The sequence below is a fragment of the Apteryx rowi genome, unplaced genomic scaffold (assembly GCF_003343035.1).
Source record: "Apteryx rowi isolate R43461 unplaced genomic scaffold, aptRow1 scaffold_8, whole genome shotgun sequence".
In the NCBI taxonomy this organism is placed as follows: Eukaryota; Metazoa; Chordata; class Aves; order Apterygiformes; family Apterygidae; genus Apteryx; species Apteryx rowi.
The window spans coordinates 2,101,400-2,120,718 of NW_020451093.1; the positions used below are offsets into that span (position 1 = coordinate 2,101,400).

A 19,319-nucleotide genomic window follows, 5' to 3' on the forward strand; every position below is an offset into this window, starting at 1 on the left:
GTTACTCTTTCATTTTGAGTCTGAGGAGAAATAATTGGCTCCTCTTTGATGTGGTGAACTTTCATGCGCTGTCTTGATTTGCACTATGGACAGCAGATACGGGGTGAATGGCACAGTCTGATCCAAACTCTGTTATTCTGTGTTACTAGCCTGTAGCCCACAATCTTTTCTCTTTGAATTCATTTTGGAGAAACTAAAAATTTGGGACATAATGTCAAATGATTTAGAATAAGGAAAATTTATATCCCCACCCAAGCAAGCAAACTCGGGAAGTAGCTTAACAGAGTTGAAGGAATGTCAATAATGCATTTGTTTGCAAAGCACATTTCTTGATTCATTTATTTGTAGCCTTTCTATTTATAAATGCTGTATTTAGATTCTCTCACTTTTTTAATTCAAATTTTGTAATGTTTGGAATGGAAAAATTTACCATGATTATTCTTGTGAACAGGTTTATTACAATTTATACTTCTATGAGCTGAAATTACACTTTTCTAGGAGGAATTCGTCAATTCAAGACTTTTTGAAATGCAAAAGGACACATTTTAGTGAGATTTCTGTAAGGTATAAAATGGTAATGTTGTTTTAATGGTACTTTATAGATGATTATGAAAGCAGCAGTTTTTGACTAAGTCAAAAAGAGAATAAAGGAGGGATTACGCTTTCTGAGTTTCTTTTTTGTTTGAGAAAAGACCACCTGTGAAGGAGTTGGACAATTTTTTATGTGCAGGGAAGAAAGGAAAGACACTGCTATTGGTTCCAACTCTTCTTTAAATTTTTCATTTGATTAAAAGAAAGAGGGTTGCTCTTTTGAGGTATAAAAATTTTTTCTCAGCTTTTGAGCATTGTTTTTTTGTTGTTGTTTTTACTCTGTGGCTTCAAAACCAATTCGTAAAATTTTTACGAATACGTTCCCTTACTTATGCATGTTTATCTTAAAGTCTTGCTTTGTGAGGAGAAAGCCTTTATAGTGCAGTCTTCTGCAGTAGCTGCCCTATCTTGTGGAGATGGAAACACAGCTACCCAATCTAAATGTCCTATGATTTTTCTAAATATTATGGATGGAAAAATCGATGCTACTTTGGATCCCAATTTTTTTTATCTGTGGTTTTAGACTATGAATTGGGAAAGAAGTCAGTTGTATGCTTAAATAATGTTCTCAATTATGGTTATGGATAGTTAATTTATTGTTTTGTTTGTGCTTGCAGAAATGCTTAAAATGTGCCATTTTGTCACTGCTTTTGCTATGTTTTCCTAAATTGTGTTGATTGATTGTATATTGAATTTTGAATATAGTTCATGCAGCTGCTTATATAATTTGAATTTATTATGAAATATTTCTTATGTGTTTTTGTTACCAAAACCCTCCCTCTGCCTCCAAAAGTGCTGCTATAATTAAAGAATAGAAGTCTATTCTTTTCATCTTATCTTGGTATGCTGCTGGGTTTTTTTTTTGTTTTTTTTTTTTAAATCTTGTATCCCCTATTTTGTGGAAAGCAAGTGGTGGTATAGAGGACAAGATGGTGTGTATATATATATGTTCATCTTTGAGATAATACTTAAGATAATATGGTGGCAGCAAGGCCAGGTCAAATCAAAAACTTATCAAGTCGAGTATTCTGACTCCAACAGTAGCTGAGACTTGATGTGTAAGGAAAAATGCAAAATCCAGGACATTTTGCAGCCACCAGAGACTAGCGGCTCACGGACTTCCTGGGCCAGAGGTACTGACTGTGTTCAGTAGTGATTCATGGATTTTTGTTCCAAAATTGCTTTTTGAATCTAAGCGATCTTTGAAGAGTCATATGCCCAGAAGTGCAGTTCCACAGAAACCTTGAGAAAGGTTGTGAAGACTGGATAATTTTTATAATAAATATTTTATTTTAAAACTGCTTAATTTTCTATAACAGAGGTTAGTAATTTTCTCATTTAAATCATTAAAATAAGTAGTTAAAATTTTATGTAATACTGATTTTATTCTTTCTAGTTCCTTGCTTCTCATATTTTTCTTGAGTTCGAGTGCGTTTGTGTTACCAGTTTAGCTGCCCAGGTCCGAGGTGATGTTTTATAGTTCTTACAGTAGGCGATAGATCATGTTGTCATTGGTACCTATGCTTCAGAGCCCTCTCTGTTTCCACATATAGAAGCTGGAGCGTAACTCGTCGGCTTTGGCAGGCAGCGTTATGGGATGCCTCTAGCAGTAGACCACTAGTGCATTTGGGAAACAAGAACAGCCTGCCCCGTTTATATTTCTCCTGAACATTCATAAGGAAAAAAATGCTGTGATGGTAACAAAATATGAGCTTCTCCACAGTTTCCAATTATGTTCCCGTACAAATACTAGGAGAAACAGCTTTTTCAGTCATTCAAATTTGAAGTTAAAAGAAAAATAAGAAATTGGACAGGCTTTTGTTTTCTAAAGCAATCTATATTAATTAACAGTAACAGCAACAACGTCTGTTTTATACTTTCCCTTTGGCTTACTCTGTGGTCTCCAGCAAGCCCCCTAACATTTTTGTGTCTGAACAGAGGCAGTGAGGCCATGTCTGTCCCGTGTGGGTTTGATGAAGTTTGTAAAGCACCTACAGCTGGAAGGAAGAAATATCCTTCGAAGCTCTGAGAATAATCCGACAGCTCTAGGTGTGTGTGTATTCCAAGCTAGTGGGTTTGGTTTTGTGCTTAATTGCAGTGGCTGTCATTTACAGTGCTTTAAAGCAGTGATGCGCTACTTCTCCTGATGAGTGCATCTGGTGACAGGGGACAGCCGAGCTCTGGCACGCCACGGTGCCTACAGCACGCACAGTCGGTTTGCACAAGAGCAGCCTGTCTCTCAGTGGCTGGAGATGTTTGCCTTGCTGCTCTTGCTCTGCACACGGCGCGTACGCAGGTACATCCTTCACGTTTATCAGTGGCCTTCATGAAAGACATTAGTTCAAAGCAATCTGCAGTTACCGGCATGAATCATCTAGCGTTCACAGCATTTTCTTTTCCAGGAGAGAAGGTGGCCAGCAAGATGCTGCTGACCCAGTTAATTATTTGACAAACTGTGGCTGGAGACCCCTATGTAAAAGACATAATTTACCCAGAGCTACCATTTCTGGAGACAACATGTAACAAGCTATAAAAAATATGGTGCTGTAAAATAAGATAAAAATAGGGAAGTAAAAGGACAACAGTGTGGCATTTGTAGAGAGACTGATTGTTTTTCATGCTTTATTTACAGGGTTAATATTTCACTTAAAAATATAGGATGGAGAACAATCTTGTGGATCGTGTATTCTAATCCCCCATCGTTTCAAGCAGTCGTTTGTATTAGGCTTGATTTCGTGTAATGATGAGTTGACCTCCTAACTGCTTTTCCTGGTTTCATAAACAAATTTTGAGTTGGTCTTAGTGTCCTGAGTTTAGGACTGCACACTCAGAGAACAGTGGGCTTCGGATTCAGGATCTCTCTGACGAGTCTGCTAAATGATCGTGAAAGAGAAAAATCACTTCACCTTTTTATGCTTGGTTTATTCTATTTAGAAATAAAAAGTGGTAGTTCAGGTATTTGGGCAATTTGATGAAATGAAAATTGCATCAGCAGCTACAAGGGGCTTTCAAATGTGAAAACTCACTTTCCAGACAGCTGTGTTTATACATAGCCTTTTAGATCTCTCTCAACTGTTTCCCAGGATAGCAGTTCTGTTGTACTGCATCCATTGAAATACAACGTGCAAAAGCTTTTTGTTTACTCTTTGCCTTTCTGCACCTTCCACCCTGAGAAAATGTGTTTGCATTGAGGGGGCGAGAAGAAAGAATATTTAACTGTGTGAAGGTTATTGTACTAATTTCTGAGACAGACTCTGAAGTTGTTGTCTTAATCAACAAAATTTTGTTTTCTGTGGATTAAAGGTTTTGTTGAAGCAATGAGATAGCTCCTTCATCCTTGTCCTCTTACCTCCTCCAGGGCTAGAAAAAACTTCTTTTACTTGACAGTCTGTACATGCACATGCCAGGTATCAGATACTCTTGTCGAACAGGAAAGCACAGTTGTATCCATTTGTTGGCTATTTTATAGTGTGTTTAGCCCAGGACGTTCTCTGTATAGTGTAATCGTGGGCATAGCTACCAGAACAGAGCGATTTAATAACGGAGCAGGCCATCCACTTCATCACAAACATTATTACCAGCAGAGGAGCTAAAGCTAGAAGCCAGTTGTTATCTGTCATTAAATACCCTGCATGTGCAAATGTATATCACCAATCCATTTAGCAACGAAACATTTATTCACCTAGGCCTGGTATCATACTGCTCCAGGATTTGAAACAACAGGATTTTCCCAGTCTACTTGCCCTTTGAATGAACTTCATTAAAATTGTTGGGCAGCTTTCCCATAGGGCCGTGAAGGACCAGTACAGAATTATGGGACAAAAATAGTGAGTGAAAGTAGAATTCTTAAAAACTCTCTTCCTGCCAAAAAGTAAAGAAACTTGTTGCTTGATTTTAGAGTTATTACTGAGACTATGTGCAAATATTGAGGGAAAGTCTCTCTGATCTGTGCTGCATACTGGCTGTAAATACAGTCTTTAGCTAATTGGTTTTGGAATGTTAGTAGTTTTTAAGACTCAAAAAACCCAACCCATATGGCATTGAAAATTAAAGTAATTCTTGTTTGCAGACTAGGGTGGTGTACAGTTTTCTTGTTTTATTTTTTTAAAGGCAAAACAAAATCCACTACTACTTTTCTGGTTGTCTTTACTAGTCTTTTCCAAATCCCTTTGAAATTTCAAGTAAGTGAAATATTTGTATGGGACTTGTCAGGTATTTAGATAAAGATGTGTATTCAGGTGGCAAGAGTGCAGCTCTGTTAAGGTGAGATTAACCCTTTTCTTCACAAACAAGGTGAGCAATAATTAATTATGTTGCATCCCTGACAAAAGCAGAGTGACAACTCTAGTGTGCAGAGAACTATTTTTTTTAAGAACTAACTATGCACTTACGTGCCCAGCTCTGTATAAGTACAGAGAATTTGCATAAGTAATAACATTGAAGTGGTGCATATGCCTGTCACCTTTAATAATGCTTATACAGTTATGCATTTGATGTTTCAGAATGGGTTTTTTAGTATTTTTAGGGTAAGTATGTTTAAGCAGTGCTGAGATTACAGCTATCCAGGGGCCTGTTTTTTTTGTCCCATTAAAAATTAATGGTACTTTTGATACTGATTTATTTCTACATCTACTATAAATAAAGCAAGCCTCAGCTTTCTTCCAATCTAGTAAAAAAAACAAAACTACTAGTGTAATAAAAGATCAAATACAATAGGAATCAAAAAAATAAAATAGAAGAACCAGTGAACTTCTTCCCTTTCTGGCACAGGAGGTATCTCTCTGGTACAGGAGATGAAAAAGTTCTGCTAGAACACTACTACTTGAAATGTGTAAAGACTAAAACAAACTTAATTTGTTGTTGCTATTACAGGATAAGAAGGCTTATCTGGACATCATTCACACCTATATGGAAGTCCATGGAACTGTTCATGGGACGAGCACTATTCATATGCCCGGCTACGTAAAAAACCACGGTATACTCAGTGGGCGTGATTTGCAGTTTCTCCTGAGAGAGACCAAAGTAAGTTTGGCAAGACAGAGAAATGACTAAAATAGCTAAAAACAGATAGTGTCTGAAATGCATGCATTTCATCTCCTATGATTGAGTTCCTAATTTTAATACGTTGGAAAAACGAACAGCCAAATAAAAAAGGGTTTAAATTGCTTCTGAGTACCGAGAATACATTCTTCACCATGTCCACGTTTTGTGGATTGACAGCTATTCCTAGAAAATTGGAACCACAGCCTACAATCTAGGAGAGACATTTTACAACCAGCTTGGAAAACATAGATAAATGCATTTTTTCTTTTCCTAAACGTGATACTCAGCTCGGAGATTATCATCTGAGAATGTGCTTTTGTTTTAGCTCTGTAAATTGGAAGTTAGGTGTCGTCTGACAGCTGTTCAGTGGGTATGCTTGCTCTGCCCTACCAATGGCTTTAACCTGGAGTGACCCTACTCTCAAGGAGAGAGAAGATGAAAGGCAGGCACTTCATTCTCCGTTCATCTCCTTCCTCTGCTCCGGTTGTGCAGAGAGAGATAGAGAGCGCTTTGCCTGTAGCCCCATAGTCAAAGGAACTCAAGATAAGGGGCAGTGTGTACATTTAAATAAATAAACTTTTGTTCCCGTAGTTAGAATGCTTTGTGGGCTTTTCTGTGCCATTCCCTAATCTTTGTGGAACAATTTACAGCGTTGAAACACTTCAGTAGATTGCATTTAAATAAAATGTTTAACTTTCAGTTGGTGAAAGAAATGGTTTGTGTGTTTAAAATTGGCAAAATGTATGGAACCTTACCACTTACTCCCTGTTGTCGATGGGTTTCTTGCTGCGCACTTCTATATAAAAACCTATTAAAAAAAAAAGAAAAGAAAAAAGCAAGCAACTCCCACTTATCTGACACTACTGCAGAGATCTCTTTTTTTGAAATATTTAGGGAAAAAATGGTAATTTGAAGTCTGCGTGACAGCTGTTGGCAAATTACGATTTTTTTAAAGGCAACCACTGTGTGTATGTACTTAATGCATACAGATACACATAATGTTGCGGATTAAAAAGGTCAACATTTACTTTCATCATAGGCATAACTAAGACTACCCAGCTTTTGCTTGTATAGAGTATGAAATCACTGTGTTAATCATAGTACTAACGTGGGTAGAATATTGACGTTATAAAAACCCCTAGTACAAACAGTGACTTCTTTCTGAGAAAATGCTTTTTATTCACTGGAATAGTAAAATAAGCCGATGAACTTTCTATAAAATTGCTGACGTCCTTATAATTTGCAAAGTACGGCTTGTAATACTAGTTATATTTGAATAACGGCCTTCATCTCTAATTCTTTATCAGCTCTCTTACATTTATTATGCTAAACATCTTGGTTTTCAATATTAAGTAGCTAGCTCTTGTGGTTGTTACTGGTTTTATTTGCTGTGCTCCAGGATGCAATGTACAGATGCACTTAGTTTAGGACAAATCGAAGTTGATACATACATATTATGCAGCTCAGCACCGTGCTTGCAGAGTTACATGGGCTTTATGGCAGAGCAAGCAGCCCTACTAGTTTAACTCCACACTTGGACTGATAAACCCAGTCTTTCAATACCAGCTGGAAGATACTAGCTTGTGATTGTGAAGTACTCGTGAGATCAGTAAGCTGCTGTATTTTTCATAGTTTGTATTTTTGTAAAAAACATGGATCTCTGCTCTGCTGCACTCAGTGTCCTACAAACATTTGCAATTTTTAGTAATTTTCCATACTATTGCTGTGCATCGTTTATCTTTTTTTTTTTCTTTCTAACACTGGGGAAAATCCTTTTAGAACTTGTATTTTTTCGCAGATGGCACTAAGAAACACATCAATGTGTTTCAGACCCCCATATCAGATAGCTAGTGTTTTTGTCGAATAACCTTTTTGATACACTTTCTTAATAAACCTTCTTTTTATTATTTTAAAATAAATCTATAAATAATATTTTCATATAGCTTTTTCAACTTTTGTTAGCAGATTTGCAAATGACCAAAGTTGTTCCTTTAAAAATAAAAATAAAAAAATGCAGCCAGGCTAACAAAATTGTAACCTCATGATAGGCAGCTACGAATCCATCCACTTCTCCTAATATTTGTCGTCTTTCATTGTCAGACAGATCAGAGTGAAATGTATTTCTGATGTCGCAACCAAATGAAATGAAATATGGCTTATTGCACCATGAGTAATTATTTCTCTTATTTTTACTGCCTAATACTTAATTGTTCCAGTATATTTAGTTCAACAGAAAAAGTAAAGCAGCAACATCCTGAGACTGAAAGTGGAAACTGAGACTTACCATCTAATTAATTTGGGCTTTTTTTTTTCATTTGGAACTGAATATTTATTTTACTAAGCTGATGCTTAGTATTTCATAAGTACAATGGCTGTTCTGCCTTAGCATATGATTGACTCTGTGTTCATCTCCTTTCATGGACATACTTGCTCTAAGTATTTTTGTTGCCTGTACATTCACAGTTTTTGGTTCTGGTGTACTTTAAGAGAGAATAATTTAACATAGCTTAGCATAAAACACCACCTTTTTATCATTCACCTGTCTAGCTTAGACAACTGCTGCGTGTGTGGATTGATCATGTTTATATCGAGTCAATCATGAAAGAACAGTTCCTGGGATTGAATTGCAAAAATAAGTGCAATTTTGCGCAAAAATCAAGCTGACTTGAACGGGAGCTTTGTAGCCAGGGAAGCTTTGTGTACGTGTGCACATGCATCCGTGATGTTCAAGGACACTGGTAGAAAATTAAAAAAAAACTCTTTTTTTAATCATAATCACTTTAATCACTAGGCAACATGACCAAATCCCTGTAATGAATTTAGTTATGGGGTTTTTTTGTCACTAGACGATCAGTGTCCTGATGAAGGCATGTGAATAGCAGGAGCCGGAACTCCCTGATGACAACATCCGGGTCTACAGGGCTCGCTTGGACCATCCAGGCCTGCTGTTCGCTGTGTCTAAGCAACAAACCTTGTCTTTAAGCTTCCAGAAACATTCAGATTTTTCTTTTTCTAAACAAATGTTTTTAGACTTAAGGGCAGGGATTGTCTTTCATTGCCTGTGATTTCAACATTGTATTAGCAAGCTTTTGTCAGGTCAGTTGACAAGTGATCTCCTTCTTAGAAAGTCAGAGCTAAGCGGTAATTACCAGCTCACCCATTGCAAGGTACTCGCTGGTGTTGCTGCTGTGTTTTGCCCCTAGAGCAAAATAGCCATAGGTAACAGCTAAATGGTGATTCTCGGTCAGAGCTTTGCATTGCCAAAATGCATTTAATCTCCCTGAAGGAGCTGATGCTGGGCACAATTAATCTCAAAAACACGGAGGCGCAATTTTGTTCTAGTGTATATACGAAGCAATGCATTTCAGAGCACGTGTGTTTTCCAGACAGGAGGGGGCTGTTTTATATTCGTCATGGCTAGTTCAGCTGTGTAGTGCGTGACAAAGACGAGACATGTCAGCAGTTCCCAATGAGATGATGTGAACCCATTCATCACGTAGAGGAAAACAGGGTAGGCAAGCTGGCGGCCTCCGGCCAACTTCGTTGGCTTCTTGCCGAGTGGGCAGCTGGAGGACTAGGACCAGGCTGTCTTGGGAGCACCAGTTCTGAATTTTTGAGGAATACTCCTCTTTTAGAGAAAGTTCAGATAGAACTTTTTACTTCAATTCACAGTCAATTTTTGAGGGAATCTATTTTTTGCTAGTAAATGGAATTTACAGTTTCTGAATGGCGGTTCATAAAGCTAGGTGCAATACCTTGATTAGATAGTTTCAGACAAATCCTATTCCAATGTTGGATAAGCAGAGATAGGAAAATGAACTTCTAAATTTTTTTCATATTGTCTTTTATAAAGTAATATACTTTTTAATTCCACATACTTCACAAAAGCAGCTGAACAGTCATTTAACTATAGTGAATCTATTCTACAGATGTTTCAGTCACGAAAGGATTGACTTTTTCAAAAAACATTTTATATTCATGAGGAAAATCTATCAAAATTGTTCCCAATAGTCTTTGCCACCCTCTTCTTTCTGTAGTTAGGAAAAGAATATATAAAATAGTTCAGTAAGGAGGCATACAAAAATAATGATAAAACTACCAACCGTAAAGGATAAATTAGATAAAGTGCACTAATGTAAGAAAGGGAAGAGGAAAAGATAAACACAAGAGTTTATGGGACGATAGCACTTAGAATAGTCTCTGGAATGTGAAAGCTTTCTCTTAAATATTCAGCCAGTAAGAACTATTCAGTCAGTGAAGTAAAACTTTTACTCCTTATTTTGTACTTTTGGCTGTAATTTATAAAGACTATTTGTTCAAGTACTCATTTTTATTAGCAGCCTGATCTGGTGCCACAAATTCCACAAATAAATTGCTTAGTGTTGGCTGAAAGTCAGTGGTTTTCCAAAAAAACCCCCCAAAAGTGGTGGTAAAGCAGTTGTCATTTCAGAGACACTTCCATTTCGCTACTGCACTGCGAAGGGAATGCACGCGCTGTAATCGGAGACGAGTGGTGTTTTAGCTGGTGTGATACGGGTGGCCACCTCAAAAGCCTCAAAGTCCGTAACAGGGATTCAATTCCCTGTAAAGGCAGAAAAGGTTCCTGAGGAGCCTTTCTTATGAAAACTGAAGTATTCCTGCTCAAGGGTTTCAATACCTGCGTTATTTATTTATTTAAGTTAGGCATGTGAGACTGCAGATGTGAAACCCCTTTTTTGATTCATGCAGACCTGCAGATGCAAGGACACCGGGGTAGTAGTCCATACAAACAGGAAAGTGGCTTTAAAAAAAGGCTGTTACCAATAACCATTTTACATCTGCATTTATTTGCTGTTATCTACTGTAGATGCACTTCTATGCTCTAAGCTCCTCCTGGCAGCAGTCTTGCTATATGTGGCTTTAGCATACAGAACCTACTGTGGCGTGTGCACACTTAAAACAGTGTATGAATAATAATGAGTCTGGCTTTTGGAAACATTTTTAAGTTGAGCAAAATGCTCACATACTGAATGAAATGGTTTTGAGCAGTGATCTGCCGGTAGAGTATAAAAGACTGGTACCCTGCATAGCAATCGCACCGCCGTTAAAGCGAGATGAGGGCTGACGTTGTGGAACCGTGGGTACCAGCAATTACATTATCAGCAAGTTCAACTTTGGAGTTTTGCAGTGCAGGTCTTAAACCATGGTGTGCCGGAAGCTGCAGGCCGTGGTGTCCGGCCCAGCATCAAGCAAGAGAATACCCTAAAAGCCGTAGTCAGCAACCTTCTGTGGAGGCGGCGGTACGCGCTAAGTGTGCGTTTTTATATCACAAAATTGCTGAGGTGCAGTCTGTGCTTGACCTTTACCATCTAGTGGGAGGGAGCCCTGTCTTCCACCCAGCCTGAAACTACCCCGAGGAAGGAGGTCTGTTCAGTGGTACTTGAAAATAGTTGTCAGTTTTCTGTCTTTTATTGTTTCTATTTTTTTCCCCTCTTCTTTTTCAATTAGTGACATTGAGCATTTCCATTTTACACTTTTAGGAACAGATTGTTTTGCCCTTTTGAGAAATAACAAGCTGCATATAACTCAAAGGATTAGTAAATGAGAGCATCATGTGGCTAGATTAACGGAAAGGTCCTGCATTCGCTGACGCTTTGCTTTCACGTCATGAATGTCACATGAATGTGACTTTCTCAAGTCAATCAAGATATTCTTCAGTTTTGCTGTTTATGCCATAAAAAAAATACTAGCTCCCTAACCAAGCAACATTTATAAGGGCAGCTTTGGGGAGCAGGGTCAGGACTGCCCTTGGGCCCGTCGGTTGGGCTGGCGAAGGCGGTGCGGTGGGGAATGGCAGGAGGCTTCGGGGGTCTACAGGAAGGGAAGGAGCCGGGGGCTGCGGGCAGCCGCACCGCTGCAGCGATCCCGTGCATCGCTCGCTCGCTCTTCAAAGGTATGGTGCTGCTTAGACGTAAGGTTTGAAAACGGATGCGAAGCAGGTGGCAGGCTATTTATTATAGATTAAGCGCTGACAGGGTGCCCTGTGCTGTCACCACGCAGAACCAGGTTCCTTTCCCCACGGAGCTTCCTCCTGAATACATGGACCAGTCAGAACAGGCAAAAAACTGCTCGGCAGTGCACAGCAGTAGTTTATTAAAAAAGAAAAGTGAAAAACAAAACAAAGAAGCCGACATTCTCTTCATAACAGACAACCCGGATCATGGGAGAATTGATATTTCAGATGTTTTTAGTTGCTGGTTCTCTGCTGGTTTTCTGCCTGAACTAAGGAGCATTTTTAAAAGTAGCATCCTGTGTGCAATTGTTTGAAATGATTTTGTGCCCATAAGTTATTACTTTCAAGAGATGACATTTCTTGAAATTAAGCTTCTTTCAAGAAGAAAATTAACATATACTTGTTTTGATTGGAAGGTAATATATCTTTTGCCATATATAGCAAATGCTGTTTACGTAATCTAGCTTTTGTTGAGATAGTGGTTCAGATCTTTTTCTGTTAGGCACTGGAGAGTTTCCTGTAAGATTCAAATCTGCAAGATAACCAAGATATGTTCTGCAGATAGGTGACTTTTTTTTAACCAGAAGATTTGTTTTAGTCTAAATATCAATACTCATCGTCATACAGTAAAAACTGTATGTCTTCAAGTAAGGTGAGAGGTTTTAACCATTCAGAGGTTTCCAACGTTCTTTTTAAAGTCAGCCAACTCAGAATTTTATATTACTGTTGCCGTGAGCCAAAGGATTAATGCTGCAAAGACTATACTCAACAAGATTGATTACAGTTTTATGCATCAACATTAAGATTATTTAAGTTTTTATGCAGCCTTACCTAAGCTCCTGGGAAAAAAAAGTTGGTTTTCAATTTTTTGTTACTAGGATTCACTTCCCATGTTGTGGAAAACTTAATGTTGAATAGTACAATTTGGTCTCCTCAACTACATATGTCCTGAATACACGATCCTAATTGTTACGAAGCTTGGTCTTTATTTTCTGTGAAAAAAAGCAATAGCTATATATATATGTATGTGAAGTCACTTAGCAGTGCTGAGAAATTTGTGGCAGTCATAGCTGTTATGAATCAGAGCCCTTCGTTCTGTCGTTATAGTCAGACTTTAAGATAAAAATAAAGAACCCTGTATTTAATTCAGTGTTTTTAATCATGCTAGACCAGGAAAGAGATCTAAATAATTGCTGTGCAACTGTGAAATGTGAATATGAAATTTCTTTGCACTGGAGAAAAAACACTACCTTTTCTAGAGCACCTGTAATCACAGCTGATAAGAAGAACAGCTTTGTGATGCATTTTTCCTCCTTCGATTGCCCTTGGACGCATTGAATCCACTTAATCTTGTGCAAGCTCTTGCTGATGAGGTACAGTGTCTTCAGCTGATGTTTGCTGCCATCTACCGTTTTAATTAGAAGGCTTAATCAGTCTGGCAGGAGCGTGTTCATACTGGCAAAACCAACAAATTAACTGGTGTGGGGGAGAGAGGAATACAGCGGTGCAGCTGTTCAGGGAGGTCACTGCTGGAACAGCTGTACCTGCTAGTCGACAGGAGCGCCCCAGCAGTTTCGTTTGAACAGCAATCAAACCACCAAATCACATTTTCCCCCAAAATAACTGAAAGGGTCTGTTGTTGCCTCAGCTACATGAAAAACCTTCTCAGCTCATTACAGAAGATTATTGTCAAATCTGTTTTACAGGACATTCCAGGACTGCTTGGGCTGGAGGTGAGGGGAAGGAGGGGGAGCAGCCCAATCCCTCACAGCCTTCAGCGTGATGATTTTCGTAATAATTTTGTTATAGAATATGATAGAAGGTTACTGAGCCCTTCTCTTCTTAATGTTACATTCTGTAGGCTTGTACCTTTAGAAATGCATCGCTGTTTAGGTTAGCTCTTAGCTTTCAGTTTTTGTAAAGAACAAAAATTAACATGGTGTTTCTCTTCTATTTTTCAGCTGTTTGTTGGTCTTGGATTCCCATATGAAGGGCCTGCTCCTTTAGAGGCTATTGCTAATGGATGTGCTTTTCTAAATTTAAGATTCAGCCCACCAAAAAGTAGCAAGAATACAGAATTTTTCAAAGGCAAGCCTACGCTCCGAGAGGTAAGCTCTATTAATGCTGATAATTTCTGTATTGCAAATGATTATGGATTTCTTTTTTGTACCACAGTAAAGGAAAAATCACATGCACATTCACAGTTCATTGCAAAAAGTGTAAAACTGTTATTTCCTTTAGCCCTTGATGGGATTTTCAATCCTTATTTTTATAGGACAAGCAAAATTTTTCATTCACATACTGTTAAGCTTTAGCTCTACATATCTGTATGTACATTCTGCTAGTTCTTATTGACAGATCATGTATTTAAGCTTCACTTGAAAACCTGATCTTCCGCCCAGGAGCAGACCATGCCATGTTATATAAGATGTGTCAATTTGAAAGGATTTTTTATTTTGTTGAAGAAACAAACAGTACTCTGTACTGTGCAATAAGTAAAGAAGTGTTTAAGTAAATTATAAAAAAAGTTGTCTGAGGGTTTTTGTGTATGGTTTTTTTTTCTTTTTTTTTTCTTCCTTCCCCCTCCGGAAGAGATCTGCTCAAGGCACTGTTGAGCTCTGGTGTTAATGCTAACAACCCACTGTGTTTGTGGTTGAATACTAAATACATTTGGAGAACTGACTTTTTAAGAGAACAGGAAAACCTAAACTCAAGGTTTCAAAACAGCCAGGATATTTAGACTCTATTAAGAGAAAAATGAGGCTAAGTAAACTGGCCCCTCATCCTGGCACTGACTTGGGAATATTTAGCTTCCCTGTAGGTAAAATTAGGCCTGTAACTTGCAAGTATTTAGCAGGCCTGTAGCCATTTTTGACATGAACACTTTTGCTTGTGACCATGACTTGTTCATAGGGGTCCGTGTGTGCACATATTACTATTGCACATGTATATTAAAGAATGCTTATATATATTTTCTTTACACACTTCCCTGAAGGAAAGCTCTGTGGTAATATTTGGAGAAAGGGAATCTTGCACAGCAGTATCTCCCCACTGCAGTGATGCTTCAGCTGGCTAAATGGTGTACTGAGCAGCTCCGGGTAGTTGATAAGCAAAGGATAGTTTCCCATTTTAAACCAGGAATATAAATTACTTAGGGTTTGGCAAGCCATGGCTGTAATTGCCTTTCAGCTCGTTACACAAATGGTAGGTGCGGGTCGCTGAGGCCAGACTTGCCCTTTCTCATAGTTTGACATTACTAACAAAGGAGGCAGCAACAGGAAGGAAAAAAAAAAAAAAAAAAAAAAGCTAGTTTAAACTTGGGCTTGGCATCTTTCGAAGCTTTTCTTCTCTGGGCTGCTCGGTTGTTTGTCCCTCTTCCAGTCCCTCTGTGCCCTGGCGCAGCAACCAGCTGGGTTCAGTAAAGCACCAGGACCCCCCCGCCTCTTCCCTAGGAATATTAGCGCTGGGAGTGCTGGGCTAAGTCCTTCTGGCAAGTGTCAGCACTGACAGAAATACTGCGCACCTGGCCCGCAGGGAAGACTAACCGCTCCTGACTGCTTCAGTACAAAACCCTGGCGTGAGCATTCCCCGTGAATGCTGTTTGCTCTGTTAATGTGCTTAGCTGACCTGCTCCTAAGAGCAGCCTTTTCCGTAGCTGGTTCCCACAACTGCGTTTGGATCCCATTACCAGGTGCTGGCTCCTTGGAAGTAAGAAAGTTCTCAAATCCCTCTGTCAAATTTTTTCAAGTGGAAAAGGAGCACAAAAGTTTGTGTAATTCTGAAAATTGATTGATTATCCAAAGATAGGTTTGAGAATAAAGTTTGCCAAGTTTGCTACTTCTGCCAAGTAGCCTTTGTAAGTAAGTCACTATTTCTCTCTTGTTTAGAGAGAGAGAGAGAGAAAAAAGTCAACTGTTTTTCCCCCCTGCCCTCAAGGTAGATCCTCCAGCAAAAACTCTGCAGGAAAATTGAAAATGAGAATTTTCATTTTAGGTCAACAGTTGTTTTGTCTTGGAAGGTCATTCTGCTGGGGAAAGAGCCAAGTAGAAAAAAAGAAACCAGTCGCTATCAAATAGCTTGTTTTGTACTGGTATTTCTTCTCCATTTCTTAAAAAAAAAAAAAGAAATAAAACATTGTGTGCTAAATCTAGTTAAAACATGTGGGTGTTTTTTCCCACAGAAATTATTTTCTGCTTTTAGGAAGAAAAAGACTTGAAATCATAAATTAATTCAAATTTTTTAGGAATTTTTATAGGTTTTAATTATAGGCAGAGGGAGTATCTCATGAGTGTTTAAAATATTAAGCTCTGGCTGATTAAAGCATTTCTGTATGAGGGAGGAGGCTTAATGTTTTTTGAGAGTATATGTGCAGAATAGCTGGCGCAATGAAAATACGTTGCTATTTACCCTTAATACTTAAACACCTAATAGCCGGAGAAGTTTAATTGTTCACCTTCCAAATCTGGCCTTAGTGTTGCGGTCGGAGAGGGTCAGAGAAAGTCTGATCTAAAACATAATTCCTCAAGCCTTGTGGAACTGAAAATGCCGTCTATGGTCACATTTTTAAGGTGCAGGAGAAGTGTTTTGTTGTTGTGGAAAGCGTTAGGAATGTGGCTTCTGTGACCTAAAGCTCAGGCCTCAGCACCCTCGAACTCGGACGGTCCTGGTAACCCAGATTCTGAAGTATGTATAGGTTTAATGGTGGTGGAAGTACTACCGAAAAGGGTTCAGATCTGCAGGTCTTACGGAAGGACTGGGCTTTCTGGAGGAGCTGAAGGCCCGCAGACGGGAGCCTGGCGCGGGGGGCTGCAGGTGAGTACGGCCAGCTGCGTGAGCCGCCTCGGGAAGCGGCGCCGCGGCCCCACGCCGGGTCACCGGGCCCTCGTCGCCCCGCCGCGGTGCGGGCCCACGCGGAGCCGGCCCTGCGGCCGCTGTGGGGTGGCTCTCGGAGCCCACGGTTGTGCCGCTTGGTCCCGGGCACAATTATAGGGCGGGCTGCTTCTGTCCGTAAACAAAATATGACAGGCAATTTTATTTTTAAATAGTTCTTGCATTTTGGTTTGCATTCACACAAGAGAGCAAGTAGGGTACATACCTAGGTCAAGAGAAGAGTCTTTCCAGCAGATGCGGTTTTCTGCCTCAGAGCTTTTCTACTGTCTAGTCTTACTGTCTAGTTTTTTTTATATCATGCATAAAAAGACAGCTGTATTTAAAAAAAAAAAAAGAAAGTGATTTTCCTATATTTTATTTTATTTTAAAAGCAGTTTTCTTCTGAGGTCAGTGTGAAACGTACTTCTCTCTTCTGCAATTTTTGCTTCCTTTTAGTGTGTCCATTTGCATATTTCTTTTATTTCTGTGACAACTGTCACAAAATCTTATTTTCAGTGTTGTCCTGTTAGTTACAGAGTTTCTAGCAAGCAATCTCTGATATAACTTGATCCCAGTTGATCTAGCTGATTCTTTACTGAAATTGTTTTCTGACAAAGCAGTGAGCAAAATATCAGTTAAGTTTTAATGCTGTCATTGAGGTCAAATCACACTTTTGCTGGCAGCAATGAGAATCAGAATTCATCCAAAGTGATAGAAATGGTGCTTTACTCATTTCTCTTTGCAGAAGTTTAGAAATGCTTGAGTTTTGAAGCAGGGACGGGGCAAGGTGAAGGTGACACAGGGCAAGGCCGACTTCTCTTTAAACCTCTGGTACAGGTCTAACCAGGACTGGCAGCAATCACAAGCTGTGAAACCTGGGGGTTGCTTTGTGAATGAGCTCTAGTCCAGCTCCGTGAGGAAGAAGGGCCTCGTTGTAAAAGTAATTCCAGTACGCAGCAAATCTCATGCTGGGTTTGTCGTTGTGAAGACCAAAGCCGCAAAGTAACGCAAATGTTACTTGTGATCTGTGTTATTTTCTGATTTCCAGTTTGCTGACTGAATTCACTCTCTAAACGCAGAAAATCTGAACGATGGCTTAGGAGGAATGATGTTGACTTAAATTCTAGCTGAATTATTGCGTTATCTTTGTGTACTTCATCCAACAAATCTGGAGAAGAGCGAGATGGGGAAGGATATCTTGCCACTTGTTTTTTACTGGTATCATTTCTTCCTTTCAGCTGACATCTCAGCATCCCTATGCCGAAGTTTACATTGGGAAGCCTCACGTCTGGACTGTAGACATCAATGATCATTCCGAAGTTGAGAAAGCAGTGAAAGCAATTTTGAATCAAAAGGTGAGAAAAGTGTTCTCTCAATCTGTAATCAACGCTGGAGAGCATAGCGTGTACTGCATGTAGAGCACCTTATAATGGCGGTCTAGTTAGAGCAGTGCGGCTCTTTGGAAGGTTATTAGGAAAAAAAAATTCTGTTTCATCTCTCTGAATCTGATTATCATGATTTAGTACTGGATATGTCAAGTTTTTACAAGAAAAAAATCTGTGGATATATAAAGAAATGGGAATTTCATATGTAAATTACAGAGCAATCTGTATTTTCTGTGCGTTCAGTGAGGAAGTTTCCCTGCTGATTCCTAGGGCACTGCACGCTGTCCAAATATATGCTCAACTCTTTTGACTGATTTTCTAGCCTTAGCATAACTGCCTCTTAAGTGCTCATGCACTTATGGCATGGAGTTCTAATGAATGCACTTTAAAAAGAAAAAAAATTTTGGAAACCAGTTTGAAAGCATGTTCAAAGGTATCAGGGTTTTTTTTTGTCATAATGTTTTCTTTTTTATTTCAAATCCAGAACTGGCACTTAGTTAAAACAGAGGCTTTGGGATCCAGTGGTGTCTCAGGCTAGCTTTGTTACTTTGCAGTAAACCATGAATTTCCATCATTTAACATCTCCTCAAAGATAATCAGTGAGCAATTTTTTCATTGCCTCTGCAAAGGAGAAGAAATCAGCTTAAACTGTTGGCTTTGTAAAATAGTGATTTGTTAATGACTATATTTGTGTTTATTTTTGCTACTTAGGCTGTTATGTATTATATTCTATACGAGCTGCTACCACAGTGCACTGCAAAGTTTGTTTAAACAAAAAAAAATCTAACCTAAACACACGATGTTTCAACAGATTGACCCTTATTTACCTTATGAATTTACATGCGAGGGAATGCTGCAGAGGATGAATGCATTTATCGAGAGACAGGTAAGAACTTCTAACGTGGGTGTCGATGCATTTTTTGTTCTATGTTGAGAAGGGAGGGCTCCCTCTGTTTTAAAGCTTCTTGATGTTGTTGCTGTTCGAATAGAAATAAGTGAGCTGTGCAGTCCTTGGCTAGGCTGTTGTTTGCTCCAAGGAAGTTCAGTTGGTGACCCGCATGGATGCGGTCACTTCTGTGGACTGGACAACGTGGGGCTTGTGAGCCTCCTACCAGGGACCGCGCTGGTGGGATGTTTCAGTGCATGTGATAAAAATGCACTGGAGACTCTCTAGCAGTTAAAACGTAGTGCTGAGCGCCAGAATATCCGTTCTGGTTCTGCTGCTCAGTTTGACTCTGGGTTCCGATTCATCTGGGAGCTGCTGATTCATCATACTACTTTGCAAAAGTGGATATACTTATCTGTATTTCAGGAGCTATAGGATTTTTTTTTTTCCTCTTTGCAAAGAATCTTCCTTCTTCTAATGTTATGTCAAAGCAGAAAGACCAACTAATTTCTTGGTGAATTTTTTTTGTTTTCACACAAAATATTTGGATCAT

General features: G+C 39.1%; 1 protein-coding gene across 5 annotated transcripts in view; it reads left to right on the forward strand.

Annotated features, from left to right (window-relative positions):
• Positions 1-19,319, forward strand: part of MGAT5 (alpha-1,6-mannosylglycoprotein 6-beta-N-acetylglucosaminyltransferase) — a 140,226-nt gene that overhangs the window by 105,802 nt on the left and 15,105 nt on the right. For all 5 annotated transcript variants that reach the window (XR_003257297.1, XM_026088927.1, XM_026088928.1 and 2 more), the window contains exons 12-15: positions 5,464-5,613; positions 13,588-13,734; positions 17,734-17,850; positions 18,692-18,766. Coding sequence is in view for 4 of the 5 variants with exons in the window: in XM_026088927.1 (XP_025944712.1) it covers positions 5,464-5,613; positions 13,588-13,734; positions 17,734-17,850; positions 18,692-18,766 (489 nt within the window). In the remaining variant the exon portion in view is untranslated. The remainder of the gene's footprint in view (positions 1-5,463; positions 5,614-13,587; positions 13,735-17,733; positions 17,851-18,691; positions 18,767-19,319) is intronic.